Genomic DNA, 26,516 nt, shown 5'->3' with positions numbered 1-26,516 from the left:
TCCCCCTGTTGAAAAGAGACAAAAAAAATGATTAAGGGTTTGGAAGTAACAGTAGAACCCCCCCCACTTCACAGCACACACACCCGCGGGGGGTATGTGGTAGAGCCCACACTGCCTGTCAGCCCTGCAGCTGCAGTTACACAAGACAAGGGCAGAGTCCCACTGCCAAGAGAAAACCTTCCCACTTTCCTACGGTTCAGCAGTCCCAGAATGTAAAGTGTTTCTGCTGACTACAGCTACAGCAGCTGAGATTTCTCTGTATGAGAAAGGTTTGAGAGTTGGTGCTAAAGGCCCGGCCAGTAACAGCATGTGTGGACAGGTGATTAAAAGGCAACACCGAGCAGCTTCCCTTCCCTGGTGAGGCTGAAGCAGAACTGAGGCCAGTTTGTGACAAGCTGTGCTGGTCTGTGGTCGCGGACAGAACTAGGAGTATGTATATGCTTGTCTAGCAAAGGGTCCCTCCTGCCACTCCCCCAGACTCCAACCCCTCCTCCAGCCCTGCAAGGGAAGGCAGCACTGACACACCTTCAGATCAGGTCGGGTGGAAGTATTGCGCTTGATGAAGTTCTTTATGACACGTCCTGTGGGCCCTGGGCTCGCCAGCAGCTGGTTTCTCTGCACAGCCTGCAGGAAGTTTTTCAATGGTCTAACAACCTAAGAGGAGAAGATGTAGGAAGTCAGTATTCACCAGAGAAAGGGAGGCAAAGGGCCACGGCACCCACTCACCATCCTAGCTGGAGAGGAGGAAGGTGGAGTCTGGTTTGCAGAATTCTTGTGCTTGTCATCCAAAGGGGAGAGGGCATGGTTCCCTGGCTGCTGCCCATTCCAGGTTACACCCATGGCTTGTTTATAGCTTCTCGTCCTGGTGGCATTAACAAGAGGCACGTTATGTGACCATCAGTTAATTAGGTGGTCCCAGTCTTGCCAGGAGCATTTACCCACCATTACACACTTCCCTCAGCCCACTGGCTGCTGCTGGAGGACAGGGGCTGGCCCTGCAGTGGGCACAAGGGCAGTGGAGGCAGCAGCAGCTCAGCAGGGAACAGCCAAGTGCCAGAGCAGTAACGCACATCACCACGCTCCCCCTCATCCTCTGCTCTGAGCCCCAGTGTGCGGAAGCCTTTGTTCTATCTTGTATTAATAGCACACGATAGACACAACCCCTGTGTGTTTGCAACCAGCCAGCCCTGCTCGCCTCCCTGGCAGGGTTTCACCCGCTTTATAAATACTTTGGATGCTCAGATTTACCTATTTCAGAAAGGACTTGACTCACATCCCCCAATTCCAGGGACAGAACGGGGGAACCACTTCCCTGTGTAGTCAGGGCCCAACACAGCAGCAGCCCCGAGGGTGGCTGCAGGTCCTGATCCCTCACATCTGCTAAGCATCTGCAGGAGAATGGGGGTCACTGCTATTTCCCCACCCATAGCAAAATCACCACAGGAAAACCAGGACAGGGACTGAGGGCAAAGCTAAAAGCAGCTGAAATCTCACATGAAACGCCAGCAGTACTAGCAGTGAGGAACCAAGGTGGGTATCCCACACACTTGCACACAATAAACAGGCCAGTCCCTATTCACACTGCCCTCTGAGACCAGCCCCAGCCCACCCCAAGAGCCCCTCAGGCACACCAAAGCTGTGAGGTAACTGCTGTCCTGGGCACCCTTGTGCAGGCACTCGTGCATCTGCTTCCCAAGGCAGACCTGGGGCTCAGCCCTAAACAAGGCTCAGGAGGTCACAAGGAGCTCCCAGGAGACAAGATGTGGCCAAAAATGATTTCAACACTACACTGGAAGGCAGGGGTCAAGGTAGGGAAACAAACACCCAAAACTTTAAAACAAATTACTGAAGAGGCCAGGCCTGTGTCCTTCCAGACCCCTGGCTCATTCCTCCTCCTTGCAAACGTCTCGTACCAGATGCGCACGGGGTGCTCCTGGGGCTTGGCACAGCAGCGCTGCTCCTGGGTCTCATCCCGGGTCCTACCATTCGGATTGACACAGCTTCCTGTGAAGAGAGCCGTGGTCAGCAGCATGGACAAGGGCTACGGTTCTTGTCTCCAGCTCTGGTGTACTCTAAGCCCTGTGGCACCTCACCAGAACCTGGATGGCCACTGTGACATGGGTGTTGGGTAGGACCACCGGGCTCTGGTACACACCCACACAGACCCTGCCGAACAGGCACAATCTCTCACCAAAACGCCACCAGCTACTCTTCCCTCAGGATCCTACAGCTCCCCTAGGGGATAAACGGAGAGCCTGGCTCTCCCTCTCCTCACTGAGGCACAGTAAATACAGGACCTGTAAATCCTCACATAACCCAGAGGAAAGGGATGTCAAGGCACTATGTGGAAGATGCCAGGTCTAAAAGCAATCTTGTTTCAGAGTATCCCCACTCACTAGCAGACCAAGGTCGGACAGGACAGCATTTGTCTGAAGGCTTAGACACATGTCTGTCATAGTTTATCTAGCTGCATGTCTCACTGCTTCCAAAGTTTACCTGAAAAATTACCTTGGCTGGTCAGAGGTGGTTTTGTTTCAACACAAGTCACACATTCTCCACAAACCCGCATGCTGACTCCCCAGTCCCTGTGTGGCTTCACACAGACCAGCTCAGAGTTACCTTCCTTGTTCCCTGCCTGCTGCTCAGGAGGAGGCAAGTGCTGTGCAGGAGGGATGGCAGCTTGTATGCTTCTGCTCGAAATGAGGGCATCTTCAGGAGTCTGCAGGAAAAGGAAACAAGTGTTCTCTTGGCACAGTAGCTCTAAAGGACAAGGCTGCCTGGGACCTGCGGCCCTAAAAAAGCCAGTCACTTCCAACTGCAGCCCAGCTCCTAGGCCAGGGCCTGCACCTCAACGAGCGCCACGCTGCAGGGATGCCAACTGACTCCTTTCAATAACAGGGGCCTGCTCACAGAACAGCCGCCGCTGCAGGAGGGGCCGTTCTCAGCACTTCCCTGCTAGACCAGGAGCTTTATGAACCTGGACTCCAAAGTCAAAGCACCCAGAGCACCACAGGCAGCTTCTACACACCTTGGAGACACCAGTTTTTCAAACCACAGTTTTGAAACCTGCCAAACCACTTGACTGAAGACAAGTCCCTGTAAAGTGTTTCAGGCTACAGGATTGCAAGGTGCTTTGGGTGCCGTTACAGTAGGTTCACAGCAGGACGAGCCAGGGAAGTCGCTGCAGCAAAGCACCCTGGAGTGCTGGGAGCCCGCCGGCCGTGCGTAGGGCCCACCCCCCTCTCCGCTGGGCTCTTCCCAGCCCAGCCGTGTCACAGCATGACTGCACACGATGTTTTCCCCAGCTGAAGGCAGGGGACAGGTTCCTCTGTCCTGCCAACACTGCAGGCTCATGCCAGCTCATTATATGCACATACTCCACAGCCAAGGAGAACATGTTAATGTCAGCTGCCCTCCCAATTTCTGTACCTCAAAGCAGCCAGGCTACGAATACAGGGTCAGCCATCATGCCTGGCTGACAGAGGTTTGCTGCCGCCCGGGAACTTGGCCAGGCCCCTCCCGAGGTTCCACGTTGAAGAGGCCTTATCCAAGCACAGAGTGTCTCTGCCTGGCATCAGTTAGAGTGCTACCTGGCTCCACAAGCTGCCCAAGAGCTCCATGGGCAGCACTGCCCAGCCAGAAGGGACACGACAGAAGGATCCTCAGCCACATTCCCTGCTCCCAGGGCAATGCTCAGCAGAAGGTGTCAACTCAGGCAAGAAAATATCCAGATAGTTTGTAGGTTGTTCCTTAGGGCTTACCTTTTCACTTGGGCAGTTCAGTTCCAGTCCAGGTCTGTGAAAGAAGAGTTATTTTAATTATTTCAATGCTCTGAAGGGTGTTACAGGTGATAAAAGCACAGATAAACCTGAGCAGAGGCAGAAGCCTTTTTCCACCAGGCCACGCAGCAGGGGAGCTGCAAATTCTTCCAATGGACTGTTCCGCTGATGAGCTTCATCCCCTTCGGCAGAACCTCCAGGAGCAGGTAAAAAGGCAGCTGTGAGCCTCAGGCTGAGCCAGCCCAAGCTGCGCAGCATCCGGGGCAGAGCAGAGCTGAGCAAGCATTGGCTGGGAAGCCCAGGACACGATTCACCCTGTGCCAGGCACTGGCAGGCAGAGGAGTCACCACCAGCCTTGGGCCTCACAGCATAGGCTCAACCGCTTGTGCTCTGACCAGGCTCAGAAGAGGATGAGCTGTGCCTGAACAGCGCAGGCGTTGAAATCTCAACCAGCCCCAGGTGACAACGTCACCTAAACTGCACCTTACAAAGCCAGCCCTGTGCCTGTACAATAAGAGCCACCCAGAGCTCCCCTTGCAGGGCTTCCTGCGGTTCCTTCCTGCATGGCAGCCTCACCTCATGCTGCTGGCCACATCTTCTTCCACAAAAACCTCCAAGGAGCTCTGACCTGGAGGAGAAAAACATAAGCTAGCTTGGGGGTTTCATTCTGTGGCTTCCCAAGAGCAGCAGCGTGTGCGTGGTAGAGCTCAGGTCCCTGTGCAGGCTTTCCTCCCAGGGAACACGCCGATTGCTCATCTCAGCTTTCCACACCAGCGCTACCACCTCCCTCGAGTGTCACTGACAAACTGGTGTAGGCTGGGGAGGCAGAGCTGAGGCAGCAGCTCCTCTGCCTGCAGACTGCTCCAGCTGCACAAACATGCTCCTGCCTGTGTCAGAGACAGCGTTTCCCAGTCAATTGACTCCAGCTCCTGCCTCCCCACACGGTTTTATGCAGAGATCTGGTGGATTTAGGCTGATTTCATTCCCCCCATAACACCACTTAGCTGAAAGTGTTATAACAAATGCCTAGATACAGCGTGACTCAAAGCTGACAAAACTAAATACCAAAGGCCTCAGTGCTTTATTAGAAGCCAATCTGACTTGAGAAGCAGTGATTTGAGAAAGTCCAAATAGCAAAACCTTCCCCAGAGCAGCAGGAACAGAGGATATGGAGTTTAGTGCTACCAGGAATAGCCTGGATTTCTGAACCTTGCTTCCTCTGATGGCTGTGCTGTTTGGTTCTCAGTCCAGCCACTCTGTCTTCACCCAAAAAGCATTTAAGTTCCCCTGCCAGCCAATTGCAGCCAGATTCCAGGGGTGGAGACATTCAATTCCTGTAGATTTTTTAGCAAGTTGGCAGCAGACACACAAGTTAAAGCCCCTCCCCAGGGACTGCAATAGTCTCTTTTGATCAGCCAGACTGCACCCGTGGCTAGAAACAGCCAGACCATGGCTTCCCTTTCACTCCTGGTTTCTGCCCGTCCACAGCCTCCAGCCCCTGTATGATGCTCATTCACCTGCTGCAGCAAAACACAGCCTGAGGCTGGTCCAACAGCAGGTGAGGCCCTGAGGGTTGCACCTAAACAGGTGAAAGCCCCAAGGCCCAGCAATGAGACCAAGAGAAGCCACAGACAACACAGACGAGCAGTTCCACAGCCACTGGCTCACCACACCAAAGCCAAGAGGCTGATTTGGCCAAACAAACGCACCCAGCAGCTGACAGACACTTACAGCTCGCTCTGCTGGAGGCAGATGACGATTCTTGCGCCGCTGCTTTCTTTGACACAGCCCTGCTGATTGACCTCCGGATCATGCTCTCTCTTTTGCTGGCCAGAGAGTATTTTTCTGCCAAGGAGATCTGATGGCTCTTGCGGAGGCCGCTCACAAAGCTTCGGCGTCCAGAGCAACGGCGCATTTTGTTTGTCGCTGTAGTGATTTTGCTGTCAGAGTCCTGGAAAAGCACCTTTTCAAGGCCTTGAGGAGACTGATCTCCTTGGAGCATGGCAGGATCTCCTTTTCTGGGAGTGGAGGTACTTGCTCCTCTTTTGGGGGCCTCCTCCCCTGCTGTCTGGCCATCGTGGATCCCAGCGACAGAAGATACCTCACGCAGCTCAGCAGCTGCATTCCCTGATGGCAACTGCTCCCCTGCCGCATTGCTGCCGTCGTCAGGTCCCCAAGGGCAGCCCTGACAGCCCCCCTGCACCATGGGAACTTGTGCCTCCACTGGCCGCTGGGCTGTGACACTGCCCTGAGGCCTCGCCGCAGCGTCAGCCACGGACACCCCTTCCCCCAGGCAGCTGGGGTCCCGGGGCTGCTCTTTGCTGCAGCGCCTCTGGGAGCTTGGCTTGGAAAACGCTGCCTTGCTGCTGCTTCTTCTTCTGGACAACCTTAAATAAAAATAATTTTAAATGAAGCAGTGAAGAAGTCTCCCATTGCCAAATGATTTTTAGAGGGAAAAAACCAGACAACAAGTTTTGACATGAACCTGTAGGCTTCTTCTCTCCACCATTCCCCCCACAACCCACCCCTATCCAGTGGTGAAGTGCAGGAGCAGAACCCTGAGAGCTCACACACACACTCTGGCAGATCTATCTGGAACAATTTAGGAACTGCTGCTCCCCTCTGCCTGCAGGATGGTTTATTTGCCAGACATTACCCCTCTGTGCCATGGGCAGGAACACAGGGCACACACCCTCATTGCACCAGCCCAGCCATCAGCCTGGTGTGCTGGGGAGCCTCACAAATAAGGGTTGTACCATATGGACAGGAACTGCAGCAGCGGGGGCATCAGGGCACCCAGCCCCAGGCAGAGTGATGCCAGGGGACAGCCAGGTCACGCCAGTGCCACCAACTCCTGCTTGCTGTGAGCAAAGCACAGGCATCCACAGACAGAGCAATTTTGTGTCCACGATCAACTCCCTGTGGAAGTCTCCCCTGTAGAGATCTACAAGATCCCAGCTAGAAGCAGAAGGCTCTGCTCTCAGCATAAAACATTCCCTGAGCACAGGGGAGCAGGGTCTCAGGCACTGAGACAATATCCACAGCTCTAAATGCACTTTTTGTGAACAGGCTGGGAAACAGCAATGCTGCTGCATGCGTGGTACCCAACAGTGTAACCCCGAGGAAGGCAACAAAAAAATACCTGTAGTTAAGACTTGCGGATTCTTTGAATTACTGTTATTTGAGACAAATTACTAGGTCTCTGTCTTTAGCTCTATTGCTTCAGCTAAACCTGACCAACTACCCAGGCACTTGGGGAACTCGGGCAGCAAAATCCTCCTCAGGGCATCAGGTAACTCGCCATGGGAGGACAGAGCCGCATACTTGATCTGCAAGTCAAGGAGATGGGGTGGGCAAGTCCAAAACCAGAGGGCAACTTCGGCTGTCCAGAGAATGGCAGCTCCGATGCCAAAGCAACCCAGTCAGCTAGGTAAAGGGTGGAGATCGAAGGCAAAGATGAAACGGAGAGCTAATGTGGAAGTGTGCAGCAGCTTGAGAAGGCAGCTAAGGGAACCCCCTGCGGTGTTGGAACCAGGTTCTACAGTCCCTGGTGACAGCCACCAGCAAGTAGTGACTTGTCCTGCTGACAGTGTTCAAGCTGATACCCTCTGCCCTCCTTCCAGCCTCCTCTTAATTCCTCATGCTTACCTCCAGCAAGAAGAGGAACTTTTTGCTAGAATTAGCAAAAACAGATTAAGTGGGAAATGTGCAATTAACAATACACTAAGAAATGGGCTGTAAAATACATACTGAGAAAAACAGAGCAAGGAAAAGAACAATAGCCTGACCCTGCGGGATGGAGCACAACGTGCTGAACTGCAGCATGAACTTCCTGTTGACGACTGACCGCCCGCCCAGGCATTCTGTTGCATCAGCAGATCTTTCTCAAAACTCAGTTTAAATGAGGGAAAATACATGCAAGACCTGTCTTCTTCAGGGGAGCAATCCAGCTGCTACCTGAAAACTAAAAGTATGTCTTAAGAGCTCTCCCCGTTTAGATCTGCAACATTTTCTTCTCCTGCCCTCCTTCACCACACACACGCATGAACTTCCCACGCTTCCTTACTATTCTTGCTGTTCTCTCCATCCTCCATGTCTGGTTTCTGACAGCCTTTTAGTTCTAACTCTTCCTGTCCAATTTCTGTGGGTTTTTCACCATGGTTATCAGAATTTAAGTGCCTTAATGCATAAACAGTCAATGACTGCGTGCCCAGTGATGAGGCCTGGGTCACACCACAGGTGTGCTGACCCCCCACTCGCAGCACACCCTCTCTGAAGGGAAGGCTACCTTAACCGCCTGGCCACTGGCCATGAGATGAGAGCAGACCGTCAGCTACCAAGAAGCAGCAGCATCGAGGCAGTTAATTAGCATCACAGCCATCCCTGAGTACACATGCAATTAAATCATGCCCTACACCATCCTGCCTTGGCATCTGTTTGCAGGCAACTGTTATCTACTTAGGACTAGTTTTCAAACCCTCAATTATGGTTGGTTCTAAGCAAATCACTTGGAAATTCCACTTCAGCTTCATCACTAATTCCTTTGAGCATTCCTGCCTGCCAATTCAAACAACAGCCGCAGACACGCTGCTGCTGCACATCCCTGGCCACAAGTGCCATGCTCAGGATCTCTCAGGCACCTGCACAAAGGTCTAGAGAGTGTGATACAGGGAAATGATTAGTTGTAGAGTCTTTCTTTCCATGAATCAAGTGAACACCAGTAGCAACCTCAGGCCAAAAATCATGCTGATACAAAATCAAATCAAACAGAACCCAAATCCAAACTGACAAAAAAATAGAATATTTATTGTTGTTTCTAACCGGAGAAGAGAAAAAAAAGGTGAAGGAAACCAGCCAACTCTATGCCAAACTTCCACCAGAATCAAAATGTTGATTGATGCTGACACGCCCTTTTAAATGTATTTGCTAACTCAGGGAATAAAGTGGCTACTTTATGTTCCTGTATACATGGAAACAGTTACTATTTTGTTTTGCTCTTAAGGGCTGTGCAGCAGAGCCAGAACAAACTGACTGACCTACCTCCTCCTGTTTAGCTCCTTATTTTCATCGTTCAGGCAGGAGGACTGCCTTTTCTTGGGACGTCTCCTCTGTGATGGTGTTTTGGGCATTAATTCAGGTTCAGCCCCAAAGTCACTGTTGGGCAGACAAATGCACAAGACAGAGATTGCTTCCCTTCACTGCCTAGAGCAACACTGCCCACAAAATCAGGGTCCCTCAGTGAGAAGGACAAGCACTGGGTGAGAAGCAAGGAACAAACTGCACCAGCCACCTAGCAGTGAGGCCCACAGGGAGCTGCTGACCCCACAGCTGTGTCAGATCACAGCTGCTCAGCCGCCGAACACAACACCCACCATGGCTCACCCAGGGCGGGCCCAGCAGCAACTGGGAGCACACCCGGCCTTGTGCTCCAGGAGCTGGAAGCCCCTTGAGCCCAGCTCCCTGAGGGGCAGGGAGGCCTCCCACGAGGGCGGCCCCTACCTATCCAGCATCCTCCTGCCCTGCTCCTCCGCCTCCCGCAGCCAGGCCAAGTGCTTGTGCTCGGCATCGTGGAGGAACCGGGAGAGCCTCTGCCCGCAGACCTCCAGCAGCCGCACAGGACCACCGGCCTCTGCCATAGCTCTGCCTGAAATGCAGAGGGAGAGACAGAGACTGGCTGGCACCCGAAGACACCCCACGGGCAGGAGGGGAAGCACCAGGCCCTCTTCCTGCCTCCAAGCAGGGCGTGAGGGCAGGCCGGGCCGCAGTGCTGTGCCCCAGACCCCGAAGGCCACCCAGGCCCCTCCACCCATAGCTGCGCGGCCCCACAGGCCCTGGACCTGCCTCGTCACCACTCCGCACCTTCACAGGCGCAGCCTCCCCTCCCGCCTAGAAATCATCCCGGCCTCCACCAATCACAGCGCTCGTCCTGCGAGGTGGTGGCTTTTATTGGCCGTTGCTCACGTCCATCGCTGCCCCACCGTTAAACCCCACCGTCCATTTGCCTGCCCCCTGGAGCCCCGCCTTCCAAGCCGAGTCCTCCGCGACCATAGAGACGAGAGGGTAGAGCGGAGTCGATTTTGAGCGTTGTCCCGTGCCGCCTCGCAGCCAATGGGGAGGGCGGGCTGGGTGGTGGCGCGGCGGCGATAGGCTGGCGAGGCCGTGACGTGGGCGGGGCGGAAGGCGGGCGCCAGGTTTGAATTCCAGGCGGGGCGGCGGGGCCGGGCCGGGGGCGCGCGCGCGGGCGGTTGGTCGGGGCTGGGGCGGCTGGGGAGAAAATGGCGGCAGCGGCGGGCCCGGCGCAGCTGCCGGCGGTGTGTAACCGGCGGCTGGCGGAGTTCCTGCGGCAGGTGGATGACACCGACCTGGTGTGGCTGAGGGAGATCCGCGAGGAGGCGGCCAGGGTGTTCAGCAGGTACCGACCCCCTCCCCCCCGGCTCCCCGCACCGAGCCGTTACCGGCCTCATCTCGCACTGACCCCTCGCCTCTCCCCATCCCCTCGCAGCCATTGCGGCGATGAGCCGCAGCTGATGCCCAAGACGCCGTCGCAAAAGAACCGGCAGCGGAGGAAGCGGCTTTGCGGCCCGCAGGAGGAGAGCCTGGAGCCGGGCAGGAAGCGGTAGGCCCGCCCGCGAGGGGGTGGAAGCCGGGGCGCTGAAACCCGGGAAGTGCCGCTTAGGAGGGGACGGGGCGGCCGAAGGTGCATCAGGGAGGGTCCCCTCGGCGCCTGGAGAGGGGAGGCGGCTTTTGGGGGGCTGAAAACCTCCGCTGGTGAAGGTCGTGCCAAGATAATGGCGTGTCCTTGAGGCCTCCCCTTTGCCCCTGTGTTAAAGGTTCCACTGGGTGCTCCCCTCCTTTCTATGTCGCTGCATTTCTTCATTCTTTATCTATTCTGCTCTGAAATAATTATGTCTGTTAGCTGTTTTCTGTGTTAGCCTCTTTCTGCAGTCCTGTGTATACTGAGCTCTCAGAAAGGCTCATCCCAGGTGTTTTAACTTTTTCTGCACATTCCCCTTTGCATGGAAGGACTTCGGTCTATTCTTGAATCCAGTCCCAGTCTAACACACTGTTTCTGTTGTTAGATTATCTAGAAGGAGGAACAGCAGTCTCAAACTGGTAAGCTCTATACGATACTCTCAACGACTCCGAAATAAAGAAAGGCTGGAACTAAGCAGGGCTGAGGCCAAAGAACAGTCTCCACCTCAACGCGTGACAAGGTCCCAAGCTGTAACATCTGCTAAAAGCTTCGAGGGTGTTCCTGAGACCCCCTTGGCCCAGCAAGAAGAAAGGCAGGTTTCCTTAGAGGAGATTGATGTCAGTGGTTGCATTTGTGCTGAGCAACATCTCCAGAAGAGCACACCTGGACCTGCAGAGCAGCTCTCCACCAGCATCTCCCTGAGCTCTGATGGTGGCTCTCCCAGGCAGAGCAGGGTGGTCAAATCACCTCCTGGGCCTACAGCTGCCAAGCTGATGGTTCCTCACACCCCTGAGGCAAGTGATGAAGGGGAAAGTGAGGCTGCAGCTGAGCTGAAGGCAGGTAATACTACTGTCATTTTAAGTGAGAAGTCTAGGCTGGAGGATGGAGAGGACTCTGCTCAGGTAGAGGAGGGGTTGGACAAGGAGCCACCCCAGCGCATAAGGGACAGCCCAGGGACTCCGACACGCTCGAGGCTGAGCCGACGCTCGGTGCGCAGAAGCCTGATGGGCAAAACTTCCATGACTCGCAGAACCTCCTTGGCAGAGAAATACTCACTGGCCAGCAAGAGGGAAAGTATGATCCGGAAATCTGCTACAAGGGCAACAGCCAAGAGGAAGACAGCTTGGAAGTCATCCGTGTCCTCCAGTCATGTGGAAGGTAAGTTTGAATGGCACCAGATGGGTTTGCTTTGCACTTTTTCTGCTCTATTTGTTGATCCACTGCTCTGCTGCTGAAGCAAAACAGCATTATGGGGCTATTGCCTCATCTGGGTGCCACAGCTGATCCTCCTTGGCCAGGTGCCTGTGTGGATGTTCTGACTGGCTTTCCAGAGAGCTGCATGAATAGAGAATCCCAGGTACCTGCTAGTCCGTGGCCTGCGGACTCGGCCTTGTAAATCCTCTGGAGAACAGCCCAAATGCCTTCCGAGCTTCTGCAGCAGCAGCTCGCAAGGTGAAGGAGGAGGCTGGCGAGCAGGTTGTTGCTGCTGGAGGATGCTAAGGAGGGTTTGGGCTCTCACAAAGGCCAGCTTGTTTTCTGGGAAATGAGGTAGCCATCACAAATCCACTGCTCTTTAAACAACATCTGGGTGCTGGTTCTAGAGCTCTTTTGAGAAGGGAATTTTGAGGTTGAACTTTGTAAACTTATTAAAAGTCTTCCAGGCTTTTACAGTTTGCAGTAGAGGCAGGTTTCAGCAAAGGACAAACTGATTTAAATATTCTTCAGTGCTATGGCAATGCAGGTGTTGGATGTGGTGCAGGAGGACACAGAGATGGATATAACCTTGCTGGTTTTTCAAGCTGAGGGAAAGTGGCTAGTAAATGGCTCCTCAAATGCAAGAGAACCTTTTCCACACCATTTGATGTTGAGGAGAGATTGGCTTTCTTGCACAGCATGCTCTTTTGTTTGAGGGGAGAACTACTACAGCTGAAATAACGATGTGTTAGTCTGCAGTGTTGTAGCTTGGTGGGGTTTGTGCTGTATAAAACTGGCCTTTTTTGAAGAGTTGCCCTCTTTGCTGTAGAAGGTTATTCCTGGACAAGCACTGTAGTGTTTTCCATACCAATTTAACTGTTCTGGTTGAACATTTTTCCAGAACCAGAGAACTGCAGTCCCCAGTCCAGGGTTTCCTCTACTGGTAACAGGTACTGGGAAAGTTTTGGGAAACACTGGGAAAGCTGTGTAAGTTTTTAAGTACAGTGTTGATGGCTCCCTCAGTAAAAAATGAAACTGTGAGGAAGTCTTCTCATCTGTAACTTTGAAGAGGCACTGGCGTAGCTTTATCTACCCAGTTTAAATGATGGGTTGGTATTGTCTGGATCTGGATTACCTGGGGGGTTTAAGGAAGGCTTTACTTCTTCCTTCTGTGCTATTTGACACAACTGCTCTTCTGCCTAGTCGAAATTTCCGGGTGTAAGGAGGGGAACTGCCATGTTTCAGGCAGCTCCAGTTGATCTCTTTAATGCTCGAAGCGTGTTAATTGACCTCAGAGTGCGTCTGCCGTGTCCCTGCAGCACTGGCCACATACATCGCCCGTGCCTGGGCTCCCTTGGCCACACCGGCATGGAAGTGGGGCAGCAGCTGCTCGCTCAGCCTCTGTGCTCTGCCCCTGTGTTCCCTGCCCAGGCTGAAGCTGCATCACTGCCTTAATTATGAGCAGCAGTTTCCGGCTGTGTGGTACTTAAAAGCCGGCTACTGCCGAGCCGGGGACGCTTGGCGGGAAGCAGCGCTCCCGCTGTAAATAACGCTGCCTCTAGCTCCTGCTGGCTGCGGCCCAGGCTGAGCCCAGACCTGGCTGCTCTTAATGTAAGCTCGTTGAACAGTACTTGGAGCTCATCTATAATTGAGAGCATCTGCTGTCTTACATTAAAGTTGCGGGCAGCATTTCCTCCGGTGCTGCTCGGGGCCACTGCACTGCCCTCGCTCAGAGCGGTACGTGGCAGCACTGACAGGGCAGAGCAAAGGCCTCTGCAGCTGTCTTGGGTGAGCCTTGCTCCCTCAGAGCCTTGGTCGGCACCTCTTATCTTACAGCTCTGGCATGTTTTTTTCTCTTCCTGCAGCCTCCAGCTCTGGAGAGGTGCCAGAGGATGAAGAAACAGTTGTCAAAATTGGGTAAGATGATTTTAAGATATTATGTTATCTTTAATATCCTGCTTGGAGGATTTTTTTACAGTGATATTCTTGGTATAAAATGCACTGCTTGCAGATAACAAATGGCTTCCCAGTGTCCTTGATGTTATTAAACACAGCTGCCTTTTTTTTTCCTAGGCCTCCTCCTGGATCTTGTACCCCTTCCAATTTGGTAAGATTTGAGCAGAGATTAGAAGCGCTTCTGTTTGTGTGGACTTGTCAGCAGAAGGTGTTGAACACACCTCTTGTTTGTTACTGGAGAATCGGGGACCTCTGGCCATAGATCGCTGGACTTGGGCAACAGGCTGTTTAGCCCTTGGCTAGAGGAGAGTAGAGCGCTCTGTGTTGGGGTGTGAGCCTGTCCCTACCCTCCCTGGTTCCCATGCACAGACTACAGAAAGTCTGAGATTGGCAAGTCAGGTTTAATCACAATGTTCCAAAATTGGCAAAACAACAACCAATAAAGTTTTATTTGCAAGATGACCCAAGGCTTATTTTGGATGCAGGTAGCTGTATTCTGTCAGCACGGTGTTACGATCTCAGGTGCTTTCAGAGCAAGGCTAGCTTTGACTAGAAAACAGCATTTTCGCTGCTGTGGCATAAATATATTTAAATGTAAGTGATGGGTTGGTGCATGCCAGCACTGGCGTTCCGAGTCAAGTCCTGCCAGGTCTTGCTTCTCAGCCTCTTGATAGAGATCAGTTGTGTGAAAATTCAGTTCTGAACCTATACAGATAAATAACCTTCTTAAAATTCAGGGAAGTTTTTTGAGTTGTACAGAGTTTGTACACTATTACTATTTTTGTATTTTTAAAGCTTCTTTTGACCTTTTTGTTAGTCCTGCAGATTATTCAAAGCTTGTCGCTTTGTCTTAAGACAAACACAGAAATTTGTAAATACCATCCAGGTCAAAACATATCCCTCCACAATTCTCACTGCCCTCCTGAGGAAAAAATCCCGGGATTATGTCATGATTTTGCCCGGAATAATTTTCAGTGAGTTAAGGCTGAGTTAATGAAGCGGAGCTCTGTGCCTCAAGCAGTTCTGTAAACGAGGACAGGCTTACACATGCCTTTATGGCCACGCTTGTCAGTGGAGCTGCAAAAGTTCAAATAAACTCCCTTTTTCTACTGCCTCTGGATTTTAACTTGCCTGAGTTACAACTGTAGGAAAGCTTAAAGGGCAGAGGGGGAGAAGAGAGGAATGGACTGCTCTGCAGACCAGTGGAGGACTCGTACCTCTTGTTTCTGTACACCAATGGATTTCTAAACAGAGGCTGGTCTGTGTAGTGTGTCATCTGCCCTGATCCTCACCTCTCGTTCCCCTTCCGCTGCTCTGGTAGTGGGATCACTCAGCCCAGGTTCCCTCTCTCTGTCTGTCTGTCCATCTAGCAGCACTTTTCTTGGGAAACTAAACATGGTTTGGTTTCTGCCAGAGATTTCCTCTGGGAGCTGTGAGTGCATGGAGGGCAGTGCTGCAGCAGCCCCCTCGGCCCAGAGAACACCTGTCTGTAGGGGCCCACAGGCAGCGCCTCTGCGTGTGTGCTCCCCCAAAGGTCAGATCCTCGCAGCCCTGCTCTCGAATTCGTTAGATCTACATCCTTCTGTCAGGCTACAAGATGCTTCCTGTCCCCAGCCGTAGGGTAAGACCTTACAGAAACATTTGGGGAGGAGAAATTTTCCATACTTCTTTTTAATTCTCTTCCCGTCTCCTTTGTGCCCGCCAGCCTCCATGGGCTCGGGGAGCAGAGTTAACCTTGGCCCTGCTAGTGGAGCACAGACTGCGGGGTTGCTGCCTGTTCTCAGATATCCAAAGCCATTATCTCAACAATTCTGTGCCAGTGGAAGTGCAAAGGCGGCAAATAATGGCTTCTGTAACCAACCCATAAATCAAGGAAATGGGCTGATTGTCTTCGCTGTCTCCCTGGCTGTCCATTCATCACTGCTCGGTGAAGGTGGTCCAGCAACCATAAACAGTTTCCAACTTGAAACGCTTTTGTACTTAATAGTTTATGAGTTTGTTCGGTTTAAGCAGCCAGTCCCTCGTTGCAGATACCCGTGTTCTGGGAACCTCTGTGTTTCTAGCGATGACAGGACATTAGGGAATTTACCAGGATGTGTCCCGAGGTATTTTTCTCAGCTGGAGGTTAGGACCTCCCTCTGGGTACTGGCTCCAATACTTTCTGCTATGTGGTTCTGCATTCCATGGCAGTATTGCAGTGTCCTTGTCAGAATGATGTCACGATTTGAAACAGTAATTGGCTGTTTCTGTGTGAGAATTGTGCTGAAATCCATTTGCTTTTCCTACAGAATCCCCAAAGCCCACGAATGTCACTTCGCTCTCGAACCATCAGCAGAAACGAACAGCCACAGGAGCCAGGCAACAACGGTAAATTCCAGAGGGGTTTTGTGGCAAAATTTTTAAAAATCATTGCATTGTTGGGAGGCTGACTGGGAGGTTTGAGAGATTGTCTAGTTAATTTGAGAGCCCAGTTTGAAAGACTAATTTTTGACAAGGAAGGATTTGTTTCAAGAGATCAGCAGTTAGGATATTCTGTGCTGGAGTCACTTTTCACCCTGGGAAGCTCGTGGCATGAGGACGGAGGGTTCTGGGGGTTGGGGGAGGCCTGGTCCAACCCCCTTCATGAGTGAGCAGTCGTGGCGTGTCTGCTGAGCACAACGGCGCTGTGTTAGAGCGAGCCGCGTGCTGCAGACCAGGCAGCTTTGCCTTTTCTATTTCTGGGTTCGACGGTTGCTGTGTGCCTGCTTGCTGAAAGCAAGAAAGGTCCTGCTGAGTGTAATTCATGGCAGGGTTTTTGCTCTTTAGTGAGCTGCTAAATCTGTTGTCTGCTTTCAGAGCTGTGTTGGAAGGGATTTTTCTTCTGCTGGAGCTGACTGTGTAACTGTTTTCTTTCAGAAAGCAACTCAAATAAAGGGGAGACCCAGGAGCCACCCCAGAGTGCCAGGTATGTTTGTAGAATCATTCCAGCTGGAAGGTGCCTCTGGAGATCTGTCCTCTGGTTCAAAGCAGGTTCAAGGCTGAAACAATTGTTAAAGGGCTTCTGTGTTCTGTGACTGTGAGACTATTGCAGGTAGTTTTCTCTACCACTATGAAAAGAGGATTTAATTTGTATCTTCTATCACATGAGAAATCTGTTACTGGGTTACTACTTGTGCATAGGCAATCAAGTATCTTTTCAGCTAGGAGAGCTTTATGACCTTTTCTTAAACCTGACTTCGAGACCATCGGGAGGATTTGCCAGGTGTGATGGACTGTATTCTTCTGACAGGAGAAAGCCAAGTTACAAGAGAGCTGTGGACGAACGCTATGACCATCAGCAAGCAGAAGATGGAGGGCTTTCTCCTCCAAGAAGACAGACCCCATCCTCTGTCTTTCCAGCCAGCAAAGTAAGATTCTTGTAACCCTGGTGAACTTCACCAAGACCCTTTCTTACTCACGCTCCTGAGGACCGTTTTTGGCATTCCTCTTACAGGTTGTACGTCCTTTCAAAACGTTTTTGCACACTGTGCAGAAGAACCAGCTCCTCATGACACCGAGCTCTGTGGGGAGAAATGGAGTGATAAAATCTTTTATCCGATACAACACTCCTCTCCAGTTGGATCCTAAGGTAAGACGAGACTCTATTGTATGCAAGTACGTGATGCTCTGGTGAGCATCTAAGTTAAAGCACAGATGGAAAAGAAACTTTTCAACCCATAGTAAACTAAGAAGTAACTGTAAGCTGTTTACGCTGACATAAATTAAATAAAACTGTGATTAGTCAGCTTCCTAAAGAGCTCTAATTTGGACCCTAAGCTTTATTACTGTAGCATTCCCTTGAGGTATTAGCAAGTAACAGTTGGGAATGAAAACTGGGAAATGAAAATCAAGAGGATTTTGAATGCTGCTGTTGGGGTGTACGTGTAACTGAGGTCTGCACATCCAGAGTCTCCATTCTAGGACCTTTCTAGTGAGTGAGATCTGAGTTTAAATCCAAGCTTCTGAGGTTTTTCAGACCTTTGAAGCAGAAAGAACCATGAGCCTGCCTTGAATAAGAGACTAGACCACTAGTTCAGCGAGATGTGTGCAGGAGCCCAGATCTAACAGGCATCACTATCAGGGGGTGTGCTGATGGCACCCCCAGCAGACAAACCACAGCTCTGCTGTGTGCGGGGCTGCCTCCACCCAGGCCAAACCCCAGCAAAGTTCCAGCATTGCAGGGGAAGCTCCCATACCTCAGACAGTACTTTGGGCAGATGGGATGTGAGATCTGCTTCTAGATTTCCAAAGGGAGTTGGTTTTCCCCATGTTCTGCTTACACAGGAGAGTTTGGACATAAGTCATGATCATTTAATTATGTTGGCTGGACTTGCAGCGGGAATACTACCCACATCCCTGCCAGGCAGCCCTCACTCCTACCTCATCGGCATTTAAACTTGGTGTTTGGCTCGGAGGAATCCATGCTCAAGGAAAAGCTGGTTCCCATCAGTGTCTGCAGGTCCTGTGCCGGAGTTGTGCTGCAACATGAGGGCACAATAGCTTCATGAGGCACCCAGGGATGTGCTGGGAGCTGGTGTGCGAGCATCGGCTGCTCACACTTAGGAAATCCAGCAACGTGCCTGCAGAATACAGTAGTTCTAGGGCTTGTCTTCACTTGCAGGAGAGCTGGGTAGGGTGATGAGAGCATACTGCAGAAACTGGTTTTCCTGCATCTAGCTTATATCTGGCAACCTCATATCAGAACTTTTGTATAGCTTAAAGCTGTCACGGTTGTGCTGTGTAGGGACTCTTGCTGTGCTCTGGGTTAGTCTGTTGTTGGTGAGCAGTGAAGGCCTTGAGCTTCAGCCTTGCTGGAGTTCCTGCTGACGTTAGTGCCTGTGTTGGCAAAGGATGGTATGATAAGTGTTCTGGCTTTTGCATGCTTTGTTGCTGTCAGTTCACTGAATGTTATATTTTAGGTTTCATTTCAGTGTGGCCAACTTCCCCTCAGGACTTTTTCTGTGTGGGGCCTGACATAACTAAATAGCACCAGCGCAATAAGAGAATTGTTTTAAATTAACCAGTTTTGATACTAATAACGCCAATCATGTACAACGTGGGGCCCAGTGTAAAGTAATCACTTGACTACTTCACTGTGCTTGTCAATGGGTTTGTCCTGAGACTAGGCCTGTCACAAGGAGGCATCTGCAGTATCAAATCTGGCATTAAATTAGTTTGTCTTAACCTATCTGCTGTGGTGGCTGGGGCTTGCTCTCCTCGTTGTCAGTGTGCTCAGGCCAAGTTAGCTGGGTGGGTTAGAGGGGCGCCCATGTTTGTCTGGGTGATGTGTGGGGCTGCCTGGGCCTGAGACAGGCCGTAAGTGCTCGGGCTGGACGGGGGTGGTTTGTCCTGAGCTGGAGCTACACGGGAAGTGGAGATGCTGACAGGAGCTCTGAGGAGCAGCGAGGTGTCTCCTGGAGCACCATCTGTCCCCACTCTTGCTGCGGGAAGTCGGTATCATGCCAAGCAATAGTGCTGCTTTTTTGGTTCTTTTTACCAACGTAAATCATGGTGCTGTCTGCCCAACATCTCTGTGGAACCTACCTGGGCTTCAGGAGCTCATGGTTCTGTTTCAACTTCCCAGCTTCTTCTCTTGCTCTCTAAGATTAACACCACTGCTTCGTTTTCCATCACATCTCTTCCCAAACATCTGTGACCACATCATGGTTGGCCCGAGCTTGTTACTGTCCCCTGGTGCTGGCTGCAGTTCCCTGGTGTTACCTCTGGGCCACCCTTAACCTGAGCAAGTCGAGGGAGGAGGAAGCCCTGGCAGGTGAGTACAATCACATTCCAATCCACTTCAGGAAAAGGAGAGACAGAAGCTAGAGACTCTGAGGAAAAAGCAAGAAGCCGAGTACTTGAGAAAACAAAAACTGGAGGAAGAAAAGAAACGGCGATTAGAAGAGGCAAAGCTGTGAGTATATGCTTTCTGCCCTGCCTAGCCTGCATGTTCTGCACCTCTAGGTCCCTGTGGCTGGGTCTTTTATCTTGCAGAGTACATACACGCAGCAAAAATCTCTGTCTGCCTGCTCTCACGCCACAAAGCCAGTATTTGTTCTCGTAGTATCTATCTAGAATTCAAATAAAAGGTAACTCGCCTAGCTGAGTGCTGCTTCAGCTTTTTGTCTTAAGTCCTCTGTCTCAGATGGAGCTTAAAAATATTGCTGACGTTTAAATGAACGGTGTATTTGATTCATTGAATTCATGGTGCCCAGGAGCTGGTCTGGCCTTGTATTTGAGTTGTAAGGAATCCTCTGCCTGGACTGCAATGACCAGGTTGGGCTGTGTCCTACAGGAAGCGTGAGGACCGTCTGCGCAAAGTGTTGCAAGCTCGGGAGCGGGCAGAGCAGATAGAGGAAGAGAGGAAAAGGCGTATTGAGCAGAAGAGAGCTCTGTTTGATGAGAAGACCGAGAAGGTAAGGCCCAATATACCTGTAGAGTTTGTCTCTCTGAGAGAATAATTAATCTGTTGAGGTGGATGATGCCACATGAGTGTGCCTTGCAGAAAGAGAGGGGCTGAAATCTAGAGAGTGAACTGGAGAATGGTTGAATAAAGATTATTCCAGAAACTTGCCAATCCTGAGTGACGACCTTTCTCTTGGTTACAGAAAATGGCAGATAAAACCCATATTTTCAGAATTATGAATCTAAATGGGCTTTATTAGGGCTCTGTCAGATGGGAGAAGAGCTTCAAGCAGATAAACCAGCCTAATGGCCCTGAGGCTTTATCTACTCAAAGCTGTTCTCCCATCTGACTGATGGATGAAGAGGTGAAAATAAATGTACTTCCTCCAGACCCTTTCCTGTATCTGAGTCTTTGGGATGATTTGCACACGTGACCACAGCAGTCATTTGCCTGCTTTAATCATCTCCATCTGCTTTTCTTATTTCATGGTTCTGAGAATATATTCTGATGGGTTTTGTGGTATTAGATGTGTAAAGACCAGAATAGGATTGGCTCTTCCTGTGGATACATGTAAAAGAAGGTCATTTCTTTAAATGTTACCTTTTTAAAATAAAGCACACGTCCCACTAGTGAAAAAGGATGCTTTTTCCCTGTGAGAGGGAGGGAGCTCTGTGTCTTTGAGACTTACTCTAGGATATTCCATGTGCAGAGCACTGTCCCACCCAAGATGTGGGTATCCAGCTAGCTCTGCCTGTGCCGTAGGTGCGGGAAGAAAGGCTGGCAGAAGAGAAGATCAAAAAGAAAGCAGCTGCCAAGAAAATGGAAGAAGCAGAGGCCCGGCGCAGGCACGAAGAAGAGGCCAGAAAACTAAAAGCACAGCAGCAGGTCTGTGCTGGAGCCCATCCTCTCACCCTGAGTGCATTTAGAGAGGCTGTGCTCTGCTGCTCTTTGTAAGTGAGGAACCCGTGGGAGCACTGACGTGAGCCAGCCCAGCTGGGATCGGTGTGGCAGGGAGGCTTTGTCCTTGAAGCTCTCCTCAGTGTGGTGCTTCCTGTGTCCTCTTGCAATAGCTCCAGCTGCCAGCTTTTGGTGGTTGTGACCCACAGTTCTTCTCCGGTGTTGGACAGATTCTTACTAACAACTGTAATCTGGGTGTCAGCAAGTCCTAAACCTCAGTTAAACCCATCCCTTGGAGATCCAGAGCCCTGTGGGTACTGTGTGGGCAGGGAGGGGCTGGCACTGAGGTTGCTGGAGATGAGGCACCGGGACTGCAGCCCCGAGCTTTTCCCCTGCTCTGTGGCTGGAGGTGCCAGGGACTGGGGTCAAACGGGGCCTTTCTGCTCCTTGACTCTGGAGCCTGTTTTGGTTCGGTGTAAGGCGAATAACTGCTTTGTTGGGCTTACCAGGAGGAGGAGGAACGTCGGCACAAAGAGCTAATGCAGAAGAGGAAGGAAGAGGAGCAGGAACGTGCCAGGAAGATTGCAGAGCAGAGACAGGCAGAACAGGAGAGGGAGAAGCAGCTAGCTGCACAGAGAGAGCTGGAGAGGAAGAAGGAACAGGAGAGAATCCTGGCAGAAAAGTAAGACAATATCCATTTATGTAGTAAATTCTGTGTGGGACTTTGAAGAGAAGCGGGAGCAGAGGGCACTAGTGAAAGGCTCAAGCAGTGAAGAGCTACTTTGTGCTGTCAGCACGACTTGACTGTTGACTTGACTAAGCTGCTGAGAAGAAATCCTGGGCTCAGTGAGGTGGGAGTGTGGTGGGGAGTGCCCTGAAAGGCTATGAGAAAGGGGGGGCTGTGGCAGGCACTGGATGAGGGTACCCCGGTGGGTTTGAGAGTACCGGTCTGTTGCTTTGATTCTCAGGCTCCGTGAGCAGCAGGAGAAGGCTGCTCACCTGCAGAAGGACGCACTGGCTGCTAAAGAACAGCTCCCCAAGGAGATGGGGAAGACAGACGTACGTATGCACCGCTTGCAGGGGGCAGGGTTATTTCACTTGCTTTTAGACACCAGCTTTTGGGTCAGCAGCCTCTCAGTTTCCTCTATGTTCAGTAGGAAGAACTGAGCACTCACAGGCTGAGATTCTTCTGACCTGTGTGGGATGGTCATTGTACAGTGGGACGACTTGGCCTCTAAAAAGACAGTTCTTAGTGTAAGAAGAGGCTGAGATCAGTAGCACAGGCTTTTCCAGTCAGATGGTTGGCTGGTTTCTGATGTTTCTATCCTGAAGATAAAGTCAGTAGCAAACTTTTCAAAGCATGAGGTCACTGCATTTGCAGAGGAAGGCAACTAATGCTCTTAAATGGGAAGGGCGATTTGTGCCACTGCAAGGAAAGCTTGAACTGCTGCATTTGTTCACTGTCTGCACTGTGCTCAGTGCTCCTTAGCATCACAGGCAAGAAACACTTGCAGTTAGTTGCTCAGATTTTTTTGCATATCAAATGTGGATCCCTGGATTAACAGTGTAGTTTAGTTCATGAAATTAATTCCTGTGTGATGTTGGCTTGCCAGCAGGAGCAGAGGCTAGCAGAGATGAAGAGGCAGGAGCAAGAACAGAAGAAACTGCCAGAGGAACAAAAGGCTAAAGATGTAGCCCAAAGCCAGCATCTAGAAAACAAAGAGGTAATTCTGCTCTCTCTGGTGAAACTTTAAGGGATGACATCAGAGAATGCCGATTCCAGCACTGACATGCTGTTACAATGGGCAGTTTTACCCTCTGTTTTTTGTGTTCCCTTTCAATGGTGAAGGGATTCTATAAACTTTTCCTGTTAAGTTTATAGAATCCTGTATTGGAGGTTGTCTCCTGGTGGAATGACTTGGGGAGTGGAAAGGAGGGAAGGGAAGCAGCAAGTGTTTGCCAGGGTTTCCTTGCTAGGGTAAGGCAGTGGCTGTTGGAGTTGCTTTGCCTTTCTGAGTTCCTTTAAATCCTGGATCAACCTCCTGGGCAGGAGTGATGCTGCAATAGTGTTATTTAAGTTCAAAGTTGGGAACAGCCACGGGATGGCAGCAGAGCTTGTGCAATGGTTTTGTGTTGGGGCCTCACTGCTCTTAGAACTTGAGGAAAATCTGCAGGTGAATGAACATTGAAAACAAATGTATGGAGCTTTATCTCCTTGCAGAGCTATATATTTTAATCTTTAAATGCAAGAACAGTGAAATATGAGTCAATGGACACAAGCCATGAAGGCGGCCTTATGGGGAAGAAAAACTTTCTAACTCTAGAGAGATGTTTCATGGAAGGGGAAATTTGCAGTTCGTAGTTTTTCTTTATCACTTGCATTTCATAGTCATGCTGTTCCCATAAAAATTACAGTAGTTTGTCCTAAGCTGTTGTGTGTGTGTTCTTGACGTGATAATAAGCAGTTTAATATTGTTAAACAAGCCCAGAACTTTGGTTGTAGAGTATTTAAAGCACATTCCTTCAGCTCTGAGGATGTAACAACTGCATTTAAGCCTTGCTTGAATCAGAGGGAACTGCTGCATGTGTGTTAGATGCATTAGTTGCTGGCTTGTTTGTGTTGTACATAGCCAATTAAGCAGCCTAATTAAATAGGAGGCAGTGCAAAGTCAGAATTGGGTCAAAACTTTAGAACACGAGTCAAGTTCTTGGGTCAAAATCTTAAAACTGCCAAAGTTGAGGCTTTGCAGCTGCGTGGTGAAGCGAGGGGTGAATGTTGGGGCATTCTGGCTGCAGGGCCTGATGCCTGCCGGTACCTTTGTCTTCTAGAACTCACCTGCCTGCAGCTCATACCAGATGACTCCCCAGGCCCCAAAAGTTCCCAAGGCCGTCCTGACAAACCCGAACAACTACGGGCTGGATCTAAACAGTGATGACTCTACGGATGACGAAAGCCAGCCTCGCAAGCCCATCCCTGCCTGGGCCACAGGTATGTGTCAGCAGGCCCATGTCTGGCCTGAGAGCTCCCAGCACACCCTGCTGCAGCTCTGCTCCAACCCATAGTCAGACCTGGTGTAAGATTTTGCCCAGTTCCTCCTACTAAAAGTACTGGTCTGCTCCAGCCATGCTGCTGTGCCGAGTCAGGGGCTCCTCTACCACTTGGGGATCTTCTTGTGACAATATTGGGGAGAAGATACACTTAACTGCTTTAACGGAGCTGCTAGGGTCATTTTGCCAGTGTGAAAGGAATGATTATGAACTAGTGCTCTGGCCTTGAGCCTGCTTGACATTGATTTACCTTTAGAAAGCAAAATAATGCCAGATGTCATGGGCTAGGTTTCAGACTGGCAGCTGTTCTGGTTCTGAAATGCTCAGTTCTATGATTTCATATTCCACCTACCCCTGAGGAGCTAAGAAGTTGTGGGGAAGCTAACAGGCTGCAGGAAGAAAAGCTGAGACACCTTGACTCTTGCAAACTTACTCTAGTTCCCGTCCAGAATTCAGTACACGCAATATTTGTGCTCCAAGTCATCTGTGGCGAATCTTTAGGCTTAACCAGGGTGCTTTAAACCATCAAACCCTGCAGGATTTCTCCCTTTTGCAATTTCAGTGGGTTTAGAGATGAGGAGGGCCAGGACACACTGTGTACAAACAGCCTCTTCAATTTCAAATTGAATGTCAGTTCAATTAAATTCAAAATCAAACCCAGCCATTTCAATTAAAAAAAATTAATGCTAATTTAATCTCTTGTTTCTCCAGGGAATCTGCTTAGCCAAGCTGTAACCCACCAGTACTACAACCCTCCCAACGTTGACGCTCTCTTCGGGACGATCGCAAGCCCCAAGCTGGAGGACATCTTTTACAAGAGCAAGCCGCGCTACTTCAAGCGCACGAGCTCTGCGGTGTGGAACTCGCCGCCCTTCCCCAGCACCAGGCCGGCCCTCGCTCTGCCCTACACCCTCAAGAAGTACTGAGGTGGGCAGAGGCTCTTCCTTGCGGAGCAGGGGGTGTGAGTTTCTGTCTCTAGGTGAGAAAAGAGTTACTGTTCAGTATCTGTAAATCTTTAGGTATTAGCGTGGAATAAATGTCAGCTCTTACCGGGCCTCTTGCATTTTCTGTTTTCAGGGCTTATTTTAGGCAAAACAGGAAGCTTTTGGGAGATACCGCCTCAGAAAGATGCATCTCCTTTTACTGTAGCTTTAAGCTGGCAAAGATTCAGACCTCTAGGTCGGGGATGTGCATCCCTGAAAGCTGTATGACCCTCCCCTCCCCAGGCAGGGCTGGGAGCTGTCCGTCTGTCTGTCCGTCCGTGGCCGAAGCCAGAGGACTCGTAGCACTGAGGCCACCATGTACATCGTGGTCAGACCTGAACGGGCACTACTGGCGTTCCCCAGGAGCATGAGATCAGCAGGGGGTTCTTTGTCATCTCAAATTGCAAAGGGGCTTCAGTGTTTCATTTTTCAGTAACACACTTTATGCCACACCCGGTGCCGTTCTGTGCGTGAGCTCCAGTGATGCTGATGGTGCTGCAGCTCGGGCTGAAAAACACAGATTTTATCGACTTTTCAGGTGCTGGAGAGAGGGGTGACCCTGGGTGTAACCGTGTCTCCAGGAATACCCGGAGTAGTGGAAGGCAGCTTTCTTCTAGGCTTTAAGAGAAACTACAAAGGTTCTGATAGGATTTTGTCTCTCTAATTTAAATGCCATGTCTGTGGCATCAATTGAATTGAAAGAATGAGTTTAAACTTCATCCCTCTTTCTGTTTTCTCCCCTTGGCTGTTTCATTTGTTCAGCATCAAAGCTGGTTTGATTTCTAGGCCTGTTTTGCACTACACATTCAGTAAGACAGTGTCAAATGGGCTGTTACCAGAACAGTTCCCTCTGAACAGCAAAATATCGGCTTAGAATTTAATTTCCAAGAGCACTTGGTGTTTTAGACATTCTTTTCACACTAGACTCGCAAATGGCACGGACAGTTGTTTTCTCTGACAGGCTCCTGTATGGCGAGAGGTCTCGGTAGGACAGTACTTCCGGGAAGATTTTAAGGAAAACAGTTACTTTTGTTTCTGTAGGTTGTTGTGAAAGTCTGTCTCCTGCAAAATAGACACCCCCTGTGGTTCTTACTTCAGGTTCATCTTTTGTGGCGGCTTGATTTGTTTTAAAGTCGGGTGAACGTTTTGTGGCTGTGATTTTAGTAAGCAAGAGACTGAAGAGCACATTTGTGCACACACAACTCGGTCCTTCAAAATCACTGTACAGAGATTCTGCAACGCGGGAGGAGGCTTCAACCTTTCCTTGTGCTGTAGTTCATGAACTGTTTGCAAGCCAACAGCTTTACAGTGATGTGGGGTTTTATATTTAAATACATAACTGCTAGATACTCTGCTTTGGTCCGTGTTTGTATCTGCGAGGGGACTGTGCTTTGATAGACGCTCTGTAGATTGAGTTTTGTATCTTAGGATGAATGTAACCTTTTTGTAAGAAAGCTTGATGAAATGGGAAAAAACTTTAAAGTTGAATGCTACTTGAATGTCTGAATTTGATAAAAGTGAGTTAAATCATTTCCTCTGGT

The 26,516-nt window shown here is 50.6% G+C and overlaps 2 protein-coding genes across 2 annotated transcripts in view; one reads left to right on the top strand and one right to left on the bottom strand.

Annotated features, from left to right (window-relative positions):
* The window catches only part of LOC141966202 (inner centromere protein-like), a 14,801-nt gene extending 5,386 nt beyond the window's left edge, over positions 1 to 9,415 (bottom strand). Inside the window, exons 1-9 of the mRNA XM_074918636.1 lie at positions 9,279 to 9,415; positions 8,820 to 8,933; positions 5,511 to 6,166; positions 4,356 to 4,407; positions 3,762 to 3,795; positions 2,620 to 2,719; positions 1,914 to 2,004; positions 727 to 862; positions 526 to 654 (exon numbers count right to left, since the gene is read on the bottom strand). Of these exons, the coding sequence (XP_074774737.1) occupies positions 526 to 654; positions 727 to 862; positions 1,914 to 2,004; positions 2,620 to 2,719; positions 3,762 to 3,795; positions 4,356 to 4,407; positions 5,511 to 6,166; positions 8,820 to 8,933; positions 9,279 to 9,415 (1,449 nt within the window). The remainder of the gene's footprint in view (positions 1 to 525; positions 655 to 726; positions 863 to 1,913; positions 2,005 to 2,619; positions 2,720 to 3,761; positions 3,796 to 4,355; positions 4,408 to 5,510; positions 6,167 to 8,819; positions 8,934 to 9,278) is intronic.
* Positions 9,416 to 10,054: 639 nt separating this feature from the next.
* On the top strand, positions 10,055 to 25,369 carry INCENP (inner centromere protein). The gene is made up of 17 exons (XM_074918037.1): positions 10,055 to 10,191; positions 10,282 to 10,395; positions 10,859 to 11,631; positions 13,533 to 13,584; positions 13,741 to 13,774; positions 15,912 to 15,990; positions 16,519 to 16,567; positions 16,892 to 17,009; positions 17,096 to 17,230; positions 19,446 to 19,555; positions 19,937 to 20,057; positions 20,810 to 20,932; positions 21,454 to 21,626; positions 21,913 to 22,003; positions 22,558 to 22,668; positions 23,774 to 23,933; positions 24,704 to 25,369. Exons 1-17 carry the CDS (start codon positions 10,055 to 10,057, stop codon positions 24,916 to 24,918), a joined length of 2,595 nt encoding a protein of 864 aa, XP_074774138.1. The 3' UTR covers positions 24,919 to 25,369.
* The last annotated feature ends 1,147 nt before the right edge of the window (positions 25,370 to 26,516 follow it).

The sequence above is a fragment of the Athene noctua genome, chromosome 14 (genome assembly GCF_965140245.1).
Source record: "Athene noctua chromosome 14, bAthNoc1.hap1.1, whole genome shotgun sequence".
Taxonomy (NCBI): Eukaryota; Metazoa; Chordata; class Aves; order Strigiformes; family Strigidae; genus Athene; species Athene noctua.
This window is presented reverse-complemented; position numbering and strand designations above follow the sequence as displayed.